Source organism: Rhinatrema bivittatum, chromosome 10 (assembly GCF_901001135.1).
Source record: "Rhinatrema bivittatum chromosome 10, aRhiBiv1.1, whole genome shotgun sequence".
In the NCBI taxonomy this organism is placed as follows: domain Eukaryota; kingdom Metazoa; phylum Chordata; class Amphibia; order Gymnophiona; family Rhinatrematidae; genus Rhinatrema; species Rhinatrema bivittatum.
The window spans coordinates 20484234-20497008 of record NC_042624.1 but is presented as its reverse complement, the minus strand read 5'-3'; the positions used below and the strand labels follow the sequence as shown (position 1 = coordinate 20497008).

Here is a 12775-nt window from a genome sequence, read left to right as displayed (position 1 = left end):
TAAAATATTATGCCAATACTGATGACACTTAGACAGTCTAACTACCTTGCGGTTCTTTTCCCTTTTGATGATTTCTTCTCATATTTCATTAGAACTGATTAAAAAGCACACTATTCTGGAGCCCAGAATAGACTGCAATACTTCCCCCACAGCTTTTAATGGCAAAAGAAATTAACTAATGCATTGAATGAATGATTTTTTTTTGTTTGGAAACTAATAAAACTAATTTGAATACTAACAAAACAAATTAACTGAATTTTTTTTCTTCTGCACATCCCTAATAACCATTCTTTAATGCTGGTGAAGCAATCAGTATTTTTTTCCATATATTCAATCACTGATGTAGTGATGGGGACAAAAAACTGTATAACATCAGCATAAAGCTGATAAATTCACTAACAACTGACACAAGGGGAACATAAACAGATTGAATAGGGTGACTGTTAAAGCTGATCCTTGAGGAACACCTGACCCAATTCAAACTAATCTGTATTTAAGTCCTTGTTAAAATCAATCAGATAAAAATAGACTGAAATTAACACCACAAGCTGATAAAACAAATCTGCTGTAGATGCTGCAAAAGTATGGTATAGTCAGGCATGTCAAACATGGAAGAAATATCCAGAAAGATAATGAAATAGTATGTTTAGTTATCAAACCTGTGAATTCGACGAATTGGACTCTGTCCTCGAAAGCTCATGCGTCAATAAGCTGGTTAGTCTATAAGGTGCCACCTGCCTCTTATTTTTACTTCTGTACTACATCTCTCTCTAAATGTTTCCCAGACGCTGCCTCTAATAGGCTATAAATCTTCGAGTAGCTGCTTGGAAACTGAATGTATTTATTTAAAATCTTTTATATACCGCTTATACAATGGGAGTGGGTCTACACGGTTTACAATGTAAGAACATTCATTATAAAAACATAAATCAAACAAGATTTAAAAGACAAAATCAAGTTCTTAAACATAAGAAAAAGTCAATAAACTATAGGCCTAGTAATCTTCGAATCTTTTCTTGAAAAAAGTCTGCAAACCTCTTTCTGCTACCACCAAATAGGATCTGTGGACATTCAAGGAATGCAAACTATGTCTATCTGAAGCCTGTCTCTGGAAAGAAGGGAAACATATCACCTGATTCAAATGAAAGGCTAAAACCACTTTGGAGAGAAAAGAAGGCACCATATGACAAGAATGTGCCTATAACCTCGAAATCTTCCTAGCCAAATAAATCATTACCAAAAATACTACCTTCAAGGTGAGCAGTCTGATAAAAATGGTCCTAACTGGCTCAAAGAGCATGTTTGTAAGGAAGGATAAGACCAAATTCAGTTTCCACAGGAGGTCTGATGTGCTGGACTCCCCTTAGACAACTAGAAACGTTCGGCTGGGAAGACAAGGATGCTCCTGACACACAACCTCTATAACAGGCAATAGCTGTGACCTGAACCTTCAAGGAATTAAGAGCCAATCTCTCTTCCAGAACCTCCTACAAGAAGGCCAAAATAGACCTGCAGACAGTGGACAAATTCCTTAAACACCGAGACCCAAGTGGAGGCTGAAGGATCCACAAGAGAAGGAAAAGGACTACCCCTTTCTGGACTGAGAGTCCCAAATGCAAAAACTTTCTTTCATTATCCATGAGGCTGAGAAATGGAGGCCCTACGTTACTGCCCAGATCTCCCAAAATGGCTGTCATGACCGCGAGACCCAGAGGACTGACTACCTCAGATCACCCCCAAAAGTCCTGCTGCCATGGTCCCCCCCTGCTTCAATTTCATCAGAACTGCTGATTTCTAGGGTCCCCCTTTCTTCCTGGCACATCCAACACAATTTCGCTGACACTTCACTCAACTGCCTGCAGGTCCTGCTGCTGCTGCAGAGCATGGTCTTTTTTCTGCACTTTTTCATGGTAGCCATAACTTTCTATTAATAGATTGCACCACAGCGGCATAGGAAGAATACTGGGGAAATCTGCTGGATTCACCTCCGAATAGATCCGAACTCCTTACCCTCAGGCTGCTCCATGCAGTTCTAACACTGTTCTGATCCTCTTTTAGGCTGCTTGTCCTTTTTTTTCCAACTTTACTGACAGGAAGCAATGTCTATTGCTTCTTTTATTTTTTTGCCTTTTTCTTCTTAATCAAGGAGCCCAGATAAGGGAGAGGAAGGATAGGAGAAGAGGAAGAGGGAGGGAGAATTACCACTAGCCTCCCAATAGACCAATGCTAACACAAGTTACCGGAAACTTCCTGGTCCCAGCTATGCTAGATTAAGGGACGAAAAAACAATTATTTCACCTCAGGAGTTGTTTCGCAGAATAGGAATCTTCACCCTGGAGAAATGCTTAACTGGGGAAAGACTGACGTGCCTTTCACCACATTAGCTGTCCGTTCTCTTATTCCAGCCTAACCAGGCCTTAGACACACACGGAATGTTTGTCTGCTGGAGACAGAGAATAATGGCAGGTTGAGGTCAGCAAGGGGTGACCTTAGCAAACCTTCTCATCTCTGTCTCCATCTGCTGGATGGAGGGCATAACCTGTTGGTCTGGACTGGTCTGACCAGATGATAAGGAGGCATGCATTTTCAATATATTGCTGATAATTGCACATAATGAAACATATGCACATATGTTAGGGGGGTGGACATATGTGTAGTTTATAATGTGCATAAACAGATATGCACAGATTATTTTATAATCTGTGCATATCTGTTTATGCGCCAATAAATGGGACCATGTGAAATAATTTGAAAGTTATCTTCTAAGATGGTACCTGAGAAAATGGAAGTGAAGTGATTTGCTCAAGGTCATAAGCAGGATTTGAATCCGGGTTTCCATAGTTCAGAGACTGCTGCTCTAACCACTAGGCTATTCCTCCATTCTGAAGTCTTTTTATCTGCTCATAGAATGCAATAAAATACAATTTGCTCTCATTTTATTATATAATCTGAGAAACAGAATCTGCAGTACTCAGTTTTTATGAATGAAGTACAATTTTTAAATAAAAGTTCTTAAAGATGAACAGTGGAAAAAAAGCACCACATAGCTCCATAACAGTTAGGCATACTTTGCATATCATCAGGACAGAACAGTAATGAATTCTCAGATGTTCAGTATTATAAACAACAACAAATAAAATCTCTGCTGTTCAATATCTCTGAAAGGAAGGTAATGTAGTGCTTAGGGGAAACATCCTGCATCTAAGAGACACTACTATGTATTGTTTTTGCAGCTGTAGACAGTTTTTTAAGACTTTGCTCTTCCAGATCCAATAATTTCTGATAAAATATTTCACTGCTTTCTTCCTCTAGATCCATCTGCAGAAAAATCAGAGAAGAAATAATAAGGTATTTTCTATAGAAATACAACTCCATATTGACTTCACATATGGGTTTCAGGTTCTTCTGGGTAGCAACTTAAGACTAATGCTTTCAGGAAAAATCTGTATCAAACTAAACAGATTCAAGTGAAAACCTGAAAAACAGTATAATAGTAATTTTTAAAAAATTTACCCCATGCTGACTGCTCCTTCCTTTAAAGACCCAGAGAGTAGAATCTTGGCCCACACTAACTTCTCTCTCTTTCTGAGGGCCAGGAAAAGAATATCTAACCCATACTGACTGTTCTCACCTTTTAACGCAAGGGATCCCCAGGAGGTATATGAGTAACACAATACCATTTTTACCACATATAAATTAAACAAAAAACAAATCACATTTTTATCAAAACTAGTTTTTACCCTTTCAAAGGACACCTCAATCATACATGCAGGAGAAAGGGAAGTGCTTTAATAGAACATCCACAAAAATATAGGAAGTTCACCATAAGTAAACAGATTTATCATCTGTTCTACAAGATACCACATTACTAGTACTTTTACTCATTTCTATAGTGCTACTAAATTTATTTAGCAAAGTACAAACACACACAAGGGACAGTCCCTGCACCTTGGCGCTTCTGCTCTACTACTACTACTACCCTAAAGTGCTATTAGACAAAGGCAGTAAATACACATAAGAGACAGACCCTGCTTAATGGACCATACAATGTAGTCAAACATACCTGACAATCAAGAGGTTTCAGGAAATATATTTAAATTTAGTTTACAAGTTTATATTCTGCCTTTCCAGGTACAAACTCATACAAGACCGATAACAGAAAAAACTCAAAGATAATAATGCAAAGTACAATTAGACATAAAAATTACACAGCATCTAAAAAAAAAACAATGACCCACCATATTGCCTATACCATAAACATTCCAGTTAGTGACAATTCCTAGTAAACATGGTTAAAATCAACAAGGCTATGATTAGAGAGAGCTGGAGTTAAATATTTAAAAGAAGTCTAAAAAAGCTAGGGTTTTAATGATGCATGACACACTAACAAAAACTGATGCAGGAATGTTGCGCAGCAAGGTATAAAGTATGGAGTCAGCAATTCGCAATGGAGAATGGTGAGGATAACAGCAGCTTACCTGAAATACAGAGGTCATGGGAAGGCATGAAATAGTACAGAAGCAAGAAAAAGATAATGAAGATCTGCATTGTGAAGGCATTTGTAAGTGAATAGAAGTTAGGACTGCATGCAGAAGCACATGGGCAGCTCAATAAGAGATTACATGTTTGTAATGGCAGAGGATGAAAATAAGTTAAGCTGGTGGAAGGAGGATAACCAATGGGATAGTGCTATACCAGAGTACAAATTATATTACAATGATAAAGAGGAGCAACTTGGTGGTGGGGTGGAGCTTTATGTTCAGGATGGCATACAGTCCAATAGGATAAAGATCCTGCAAGAGACTAAGGGGTTGATTTTAAAAGGTTGCGCGCACGCGCACATGGACACCCAATTTTATAACATGCATGTGCCTGATATAAAATTGGGGGTCGGCACGTGCAAGGGGGTGCACAATTGTGCAACTTGCGCTCGCTGACGCCTGCGGCCTTTCCCCATTCCCTTCCAGGCTGCTCTGATTTTGGAGCGGCCTGGGAGGGAACTTCCTAACCCCCTGATCTAACCTCCCTTCCCCTTCCCCTAACCCGCCCGTCCCCTAGCCCTATCCAAACCCCCCCCCCCCGACCTTTATTTTACCTGTTGCGCCTGTCTCTGGGCAGGTGCAAGTTGCATCTGCCGGCACGCGATCCTCCAACACAGCGGCAAATGGCCACTGTGCCAGAGGCCTTTGGCCCCGCCCCCACCCCCACCCCCTTTTTCGAAGCCCCGGGACATACTCACATCAGCTTTAGGCCCGGCGCACGTAGGCTTTTGAAAATCAGCCAAGTAGCTATGTGGTATGTCAGCAAACAGGGAGTCATAAAATACAACTTTTCAATTGCTTGTTAATCTTGCTCGTCTCCAAATGCCTCTACAAATAAATGTGCTTTTGTTTCCAAAATATACGATAATCTTCTAACAGACAAAGAGATTCAGGCAATAACTACACCTTTTTTCCTGGGGTTAAGCTGTGCAATATGCCTGAAACGGCTGTAATGCAATTCATGATACATGAGATTTCTACTGTGTTATCTCGGCCTAGCTTGATGGTACCTGGGCCGTTGTAGAATGGGCCTTGACCTGTAGAGGTGGAGGTTTCCCTGCCTCTACGTACGCCACCTTGATAAATTATTTGATCCACTCCAAATGACATCAAATGTTCACCGAGGCATACTGTGCTGTTTGTTCGTCTCATTCTGCATGTAAAACTGGCCCCTAAACCACCATCAACTCCTAATCTTGAGCTATTAGCTGGCCCACCTATAGTCATATAAATAGTTGACTACTGTGAAGGCTTCCCCAGAGGCTCTCTCTCTCTCTACTCTACTCCACTCCCTCTACCCCTCTCTCCCTCCAAAGCCCAGAAATGGCTGAAATACAATTTAAAAAATGAGATTTATTTCAAGGAATAAATGCACAAAAGACAATGGAAAGGAAGCTCTAGAACAGGGGTCAGGAACCTTTTTGGCTGAGAGAGCCATAAACGCCACATATTTTAAAATGTAATTCCATGAGAGCCATACAATATGTTTAAAACTAAATACAAGTAAATGTGTGCATTTTATGTAAGATCACACTTTTAAAGTACAATAAGTCTCTGAAAATATTACACCAGGCCTTAAGACACCAATACATCTCCTATTAGGAAAACAGACCAAGTCAGGCTGCTATAGAGTCTTACACAGAAACTACACGCCAGCAGAAAACCTCAACTGAATCACGTGCTGTCCCTCACCTAACACAGAATAAAGAGACCAAAACGCATAACAAGAAGCATGCAGAAAAAACTGAATTGGAAACTGCAACAAGCCAGAGTCTCTGTATGCAGTGTAACAAAGGAAAAAAGAAACATCACCCATCCTTATAAAACAAATCAAGAAATATAAAATCATCAGCAGTAAAACTGTACTAACAAAAAGAACATATTTCGAAACAGCTGATGAGTGGAATATCCAATAATTAAAAACGCATATAAAACATTTCCAGATACCAACAAAATATTTCAAAATAGCAGACACAAAGACCCAGTAATGAAAAATAATAAGGATACAAAAATTTTTTTGCTCTGCATACCTGGGAACGTTTGATATCCAGGTGTCCTGAGATTGTTCTGAATTAGCAGGAGGCGGGGTGGTTTGCTTGGAACTTTCTCCTCTCTCAGTCACATACCAGCGCTCTCACTCACACTGGCTCTCAATGACACACCTATACAAACATGCTCTCAATACTCACATATACACATGTTTTTTCTCTCTCACTTATATAGGCTCTTAATTACACATTTACACACATGCTGTCTATCTTTTCACGCTTACACACACACACAGGCTTTCAATCACATAAATACATGCTGTCTTTTTCTCTCACACACAGACTCTCATTCACATGCTTACAAACATGTCCTCTCTTTCTCTCATTTACACACAGGCTCTCAATCACATACTCACATGCTCCCTCACCTAAATCAGCTCTCAATCACACACAGACACACATGGTCTCTCTCTCTCATTTAAACACAGGCTCTCAATCACATAAACCAGCTCTCAATCACACACAGACACACATGATCTCTCTCTTACTTATACACACAGGCTCTTAATCATACATACACATGATTTCTCTCACACACAAAGGATCTCAATCATACACACATACTCTTTCACACAAACAGGTTTTCAATCACAAACTTACACATACAGGTTCCCAATGGTAAACTTACATTCATGCTCTCTCTCTCTCTCACAGGCAGGCTCTCAATCACAGACATACTCTCTTTCATATGTACAGGCTCTCAATCATTCACATACATGCAATCTCTCTCTCTCACACACACACAAGCACAGCGCCCCCCGCGGCCCGGAAGAGGAAGTGGAGAGTATCGGGTGCCTGCGCGGCAAGAAGAGGCCACGCTAGTGCGCTCGGCATCGGCCCGAAGAAAAGAAGACTGCAGCGCGGCTCGGAGGAAAATGAAGAGCTTCAACCGCGGCCGATGGGACTCCGCCTCCGCGAGGGCTGAAAATGAAGAGGTTAGCGTTGGGAGGAGGCTGCTGCTGCCGCGAGTTCCCGGGGTGGGGGAGAGAGAGTTGCTTGCTCGCTCATTCACTCTCTCTCTCCCCCCCACCCCAGGAACTCGCGGCAGCAGCAGCCTCCTCCCAACGCTAACCTCTTCATTTTCAGCCCTCGCGGAGGCGGAGTCCCATCGGCCGCGGTTGAAGCTCTTCATTTTCCTCCGAGCCGCGCTGCAGTCTTCTTTTCTTCGGGCCGATGCCGAGCGCACTAGCGTGGCCTCTTCTTGCCGCGCAGGCACCCGATACTCTCCACTTCCTCTTCCGGGCCGGGGGGGAAGAAAAGAGCACGCCGGTGCCGCTGACTCCAGCTGTCCTGCCGCGTTCCGCCCGGGCTGACAGCATTTTAAGCCCAGGCGGAGGAGGACCGGGGAGCAGCTGGGTCAGCGGGAAAGTGTGGCGACTGTCTGCGAGCCAGATGCAGCCCTCAAAAGAGCCATATCTGGCTCGCGAGCCATGGGTTCCCGACCCCTGCTCTAGAACAAGGGTTTGTGGGATGAGGGTGAAATTGGGTAGACTCAGGGGTACCTTAAGAAAATATTTTTTACAGAAATGGTGGAAGATGTATGGAACAACTTCCCTGAGGAGTGGGTAGAAATCCCTTGTGTGCTAGGGAAGAGTACAGTGAAAGGAGAAACACGACTGGCTCTCACTTCTTGTTACCTGCTGAATAAGAAATGAGAGCCAGTTGTTTTTCACAAAAGAAACACGGCCACGACAGGATGGGGCATTAATGCTGAGATAAGTCTTTTTTTTGACAATTTTTCAAATATAAGAACCAGCGAAGATTATTAAGATGCAATTCTGGCATTCTGATTAGGGGAAAGACAGCCCTGTTGCTGTGAAAGTAACAAAAATCATTCTTGGAGAATTAAGCATAGAGATATTGCTTTTTGATCCTTGATCTCATTATCTGCTCATTTTTAATGTAAAGACTATTAATGCATTACTGTTCACAGAAAAGTCAGAAATATCATGAACCATTATAAAAAAAAAATCAAAGATTTAAGAATTTCAATAACCTTCCCAGTAATTTTTGGCTTTTACAAAAGTACCCTTCTTGCTCTTACCTTTTCATGTTCAACATAATTATTTCCTAGGCCTGAAGTACAGCTGTGGTATTTCACGAGGGGATCAAGTGATTCTGGCTTCTGTCTGAACAGCCATACCTGAAATGAGAAAAGACCATCTGAAATGTTTTTCTACCTGCTAGATGACTCTCTCGGCATTACACCATTACAATATAGACCAAATGTTATTCCTCCAGGAGATGAAGACAAAAATCAGGGACAAAAAAGGCGGAGTAGCAGCACTTTATGTCAAAAATAATATCCAAGCAACTGAATTGCAAGGAAAGTGGGGTAGAGAAGAAGCATTATGGGCCGTCCTAAAAAAAAAGACGACGGTACATCCATTTTTACTGGAGTGGTGTACAGGCCTCTGACTCAAACAGAAGAACTAGACAAAGATCTGATCAAAGACATTAGAAAGGTGGGAAAGAAGGGGGAAGTGTTGATTGTTGGTGTCTTTAATCTGCTAGACGTGGATTGGAGAATCCCTTCTGCAGAATCTAACAAAAGTAGATAGATAGTAGATGCCCTGCAAGGGGCTCTGTTCAAAAAGATGGCAATGGAACCCACGAGGGAGGGAGTTATACTCGACTTAGTGCTCACTAAGAACATGCCATACTGGGTCAGACCAAGGGTCCATCAAACCTAGCATCCTGTCTCCATTGGTGGCCAATCCAGGCCATAAGAACCTGGCAAGTACCCAAAAACTAAGTCTATACCATTTTACTGTTGCTAGTAAATAGCAGTGGCTATTTTCTAGGTCAACTTAATTAATAGCAGGTAATGGACTTCTCCTCAAAGAACTTATTATCCAATCCTTTTTTAAACCCAGCTACACCAACTGCATTAACCACATTCCCTGGCAACAAATTCCAGAGTTTAATTGTGCGTTGAGTAAAAAATAACTTTCTCCGATTAGTTTTAAATGTGCCACATGCTAACTTCATGGAGTGCCCCCTAGTCTTTCTACTATCCGAAAGAGTAAATAACCGATTCACATCTACCCGTTCTAGACCTCTCATGATTTTAAACATCTCTATCATATCCCCCCTCAGCTGTCTCTTCTCCAAGCTGAAAAGTCCTAACCTCTTTAGTCTTTCCTCATAGGGGAGTTGTTCCATTCCCCTTATCATTTTGGTAGCCCTTCTCTGTACCTTCTCCATCGCAATTATATCTTTTTTGAGATGCGGCGACCAGAATTGTACACAGTATTCAAGGTGCGGTCTCACCATGGAGCGATACAGAGGCATTATGACATTTTCCGTTTTATTCATCATTCCTTTTCTAATAATTCCCAACATTCTATTTGCTTTTTTGACTGCTGCAGCACACTGCACCGACGATTTTAATGTGTTATCCACTATGACACCTAGATCTCTTTCTTGGGTTGTAGCACCTAACATGGAACCCAACATTGTGTAATTATAGCATGGGTTATTTTTCCCTATATGCATCACCTTGAGAAGATCTGCAAACCATGGACGCCGTGGCCATTCTGGAGCCACCAGGATTACCTTCCCTGGGTAATCTTCTATCTTCCGTAACACCTTGCCCACCAGTGGCCACGGGGGGAAGACGTACCGCCGGAGATGGAGTGGCCAGGGGAGAACCAGGGCGTCCCACCCCTTCTGCCCCGTGGTCCCTTCTCCAACTGAAGAACCGAGGGGCCTTTGCATTGGCAGACGTTGCCATGAGGTCCATGGCGGGTGTCCCCCAGCGCCGGGTGATGATCGACATTGCCTCGTCGGAAAGGACCCATTCCCCGGGGTCCAACGCCTGACGACTCAGGTAGTCCGCCTGAATGTTGTCCACGCCTGCGATGTGTGAGGCCGCCAGGCGGTCGAGGAAACGTTCTGCCCAGGCCATGAGCCGGGCCGCTTCGATGGCCACCCCTGGGCTCTTGGTGCCTCCCTGTCGGTTGATGTAGGCTACCGTGGTCGCATTGTCCGAGAGAACTCGAACCGCCCGTTGTCGTAGGAGAGGCAGGAATTGAATGAGCGCCAGACGGACTGCTCTGGTCTCCAGGCAGTTGATCGGCCAGGACGCCTGTTCCTTTGTCCACTGCCCCTGGGCCGAGCTTCGGAGACACACGGCCCCCCAGCCTGTCAGACTAGCATCGGTAGTGACAACGATCCACTCCGGCGGCTCCAGAGGACAGCCTTGTGCCAGGTTCCTGGGGTCTAGCCACCAGCGGAGGCTGAGTCTGGCGGCCAGCAGGAGAGGGAGTATAGCCTGATAGTCCCGCGAGACCGGTTTCCACCGCGAGAGCAGCGCCATCTGCAGGGGCCTCAGGTGTGCAAAGGCCCAAGGTACCAGGTTGATTGCGAAGGCCATCGATCCCAGGATCTGCAGGTAATCCCGCGCTGTTGGGGCTGAGAGAGAGGCAAAGTGAAGGATTTGCTCCCTCAGAGACTGAGCCTTGTCCGGCCACAGGAAGACCTTGCCTTGAGCCGTGTCGAAGCGCGCTCCGAGGAAGTCCAGCTGATGAGATGGAAGGAGACTGCTCTTGCCGAAGTTGACTACCCAGCCGAGGGACTGTAGGAAATCGACTACCCTGTCGACCGCCTGCTGCCCCTGCGAGAAGGTCTTTGCTCGGATGAGCCAATCGTCCAGGTAAGGGTGTACTAGAATCCCCTCTCGCCGGAGCGCGGCAGCCACTACCACCATTATCTTGGTGAAAGTCCTGGGCGCAGTCGCCAATCCAAAAGGGAGGGCCTGGAACTGGAAGTGTTGCCCCAGTATCTTGAAGCGCAGGAGCCTGTGATGAGCCGGACGTATCGGAATATGTAGATAGGCCTCCGTCAGGTCCAGGGAGGCTAGGAACTCCCCCCTGATGCACCGCCGCGATGACTGAGCGGAGGGTTTCCATGCGGAACCGAGGTATCCGGAGGACCTTGTTGACTTCCTTGAGATCTAAAATGGGACGGAAGGAGCCATCCTTCTTGGGCACCACGAAATAAATGGAATAATGCCCCGAGCCCACCTCTCCGACGGGGACGGGTGAGATGGCACCCAGGGCTAGGAGGCGGTCCAGCGTGCCTTGTACTCCCAGGCGCTTGTGACTGGACCCGCAGGGTGAGAAGATGAATCTTTCTTTGGGGAGACGCAGCAAATCCAAAGCGTAACCGTGCCTTAGAATATCCAGGACCCATTGGTCCGTGGTGTTGTTGGCCCAGTCCTCGTAAAACCAGGCTAGTCGTCCTTCGATCATCGGGAGAGGGGAGTGGGCCGGCCTGACATCATTGGGTGGGCTTGCCAGAGGTGCCCTGCGCCGACGAGTCCCTGGGTGGTCTGCGGCCACGAAAGGGCCGGGTCCAAGATTGAGACCTGGCCGAGGGGTTTCTAGGGCCCTGAGACCTGGAGCCCCGAAATCGCCGTTGTGAGCGAGACCGATTCCTGGAAAAGGAAGTAGACGGGCGATATGGCCGCTGGCGGTCCTCGGGTAGTCTATGTACCGAATTTTCCCCCAGGGATTTGATGATCTGGTCAAGGTCCTCGCCGAAAAGGAACCTACCCTTGAAAGGTAGGGCCCCCAGGCTGGATTTGGACGATGCGTCTGCAGCCCAGTTCCGCAGCCACAATAGGCGTCTGGCGGAAACAGCTGAAACCATGGTCCTTGCCAGGACCCGCAGTAAATCGTGAAGGGCATCAGCCCCGTAGGCAATGATGGCCTCCAGGTGATCCGCTTGCGCCGCCTCCTCTGGCGGCAGTTGCTGGGAAGTAAGGAGCTGCTGTACTCACCGAAGACCGGCTCTCTGAGTAAGAGAGCCACAAATAGCTGCGCGGACCCCCAGCGCCGAGACCTCGAAGATCTTTTTAAGGCAGACTTCCAGTTTTCTGTCCTGGAGATCCCAAAGAGCCGTTCCCCCTGTAACCGGAATCGTGGTCCTCTTTGTGACGGCAGAGACTGCCGAATCGACCTTGGGTACTTTAAGCAGGTCCAGGAAATCGCCGGGGAGAGGGTAGAGCTTGTCCATCGCTCTTGTCAACCCTGAGGGATGCCTCCGGCGTGTCCCACTCCCGCACCAGAAGGTGGAGGAAAGACTCATGGATTGGAAAAGTCCGTGCCAGGGGACGCAAGCCCGCCAGGACAGGGTCCCCTTTCGAGCTTGCTGAGGCTACGGAGGGAGCCGGGGGCCCCG

The 12775-nt window shown here is 45.4% G+C and overlaps 1 protein-coding gene across 1 annotated transcript in view; it reads right to left on the bottom strand.

Moving 5' to 3' along the window:
- Window positions 1–2919: 2919 nt before the first annotated feature.
- Window positions 2920–12775, bottom strand: part of HSD17B7 (hydroxysteroid 17-beta dehydrogenase 7) — a gene marked incomplete in the record, with an annotated part of 167007 nt that continues 157151 nt past the window's right edge. Inside the window, 2 exon segments of the mRNA XM_029617811.1 lie at window positions 2920–3318; window positions 8634–8732. Of these exon segments, the coding sequence (XP_029473671.1) occupies window positions 3202–3318; window positions 8634–8732 (216 nt within the window).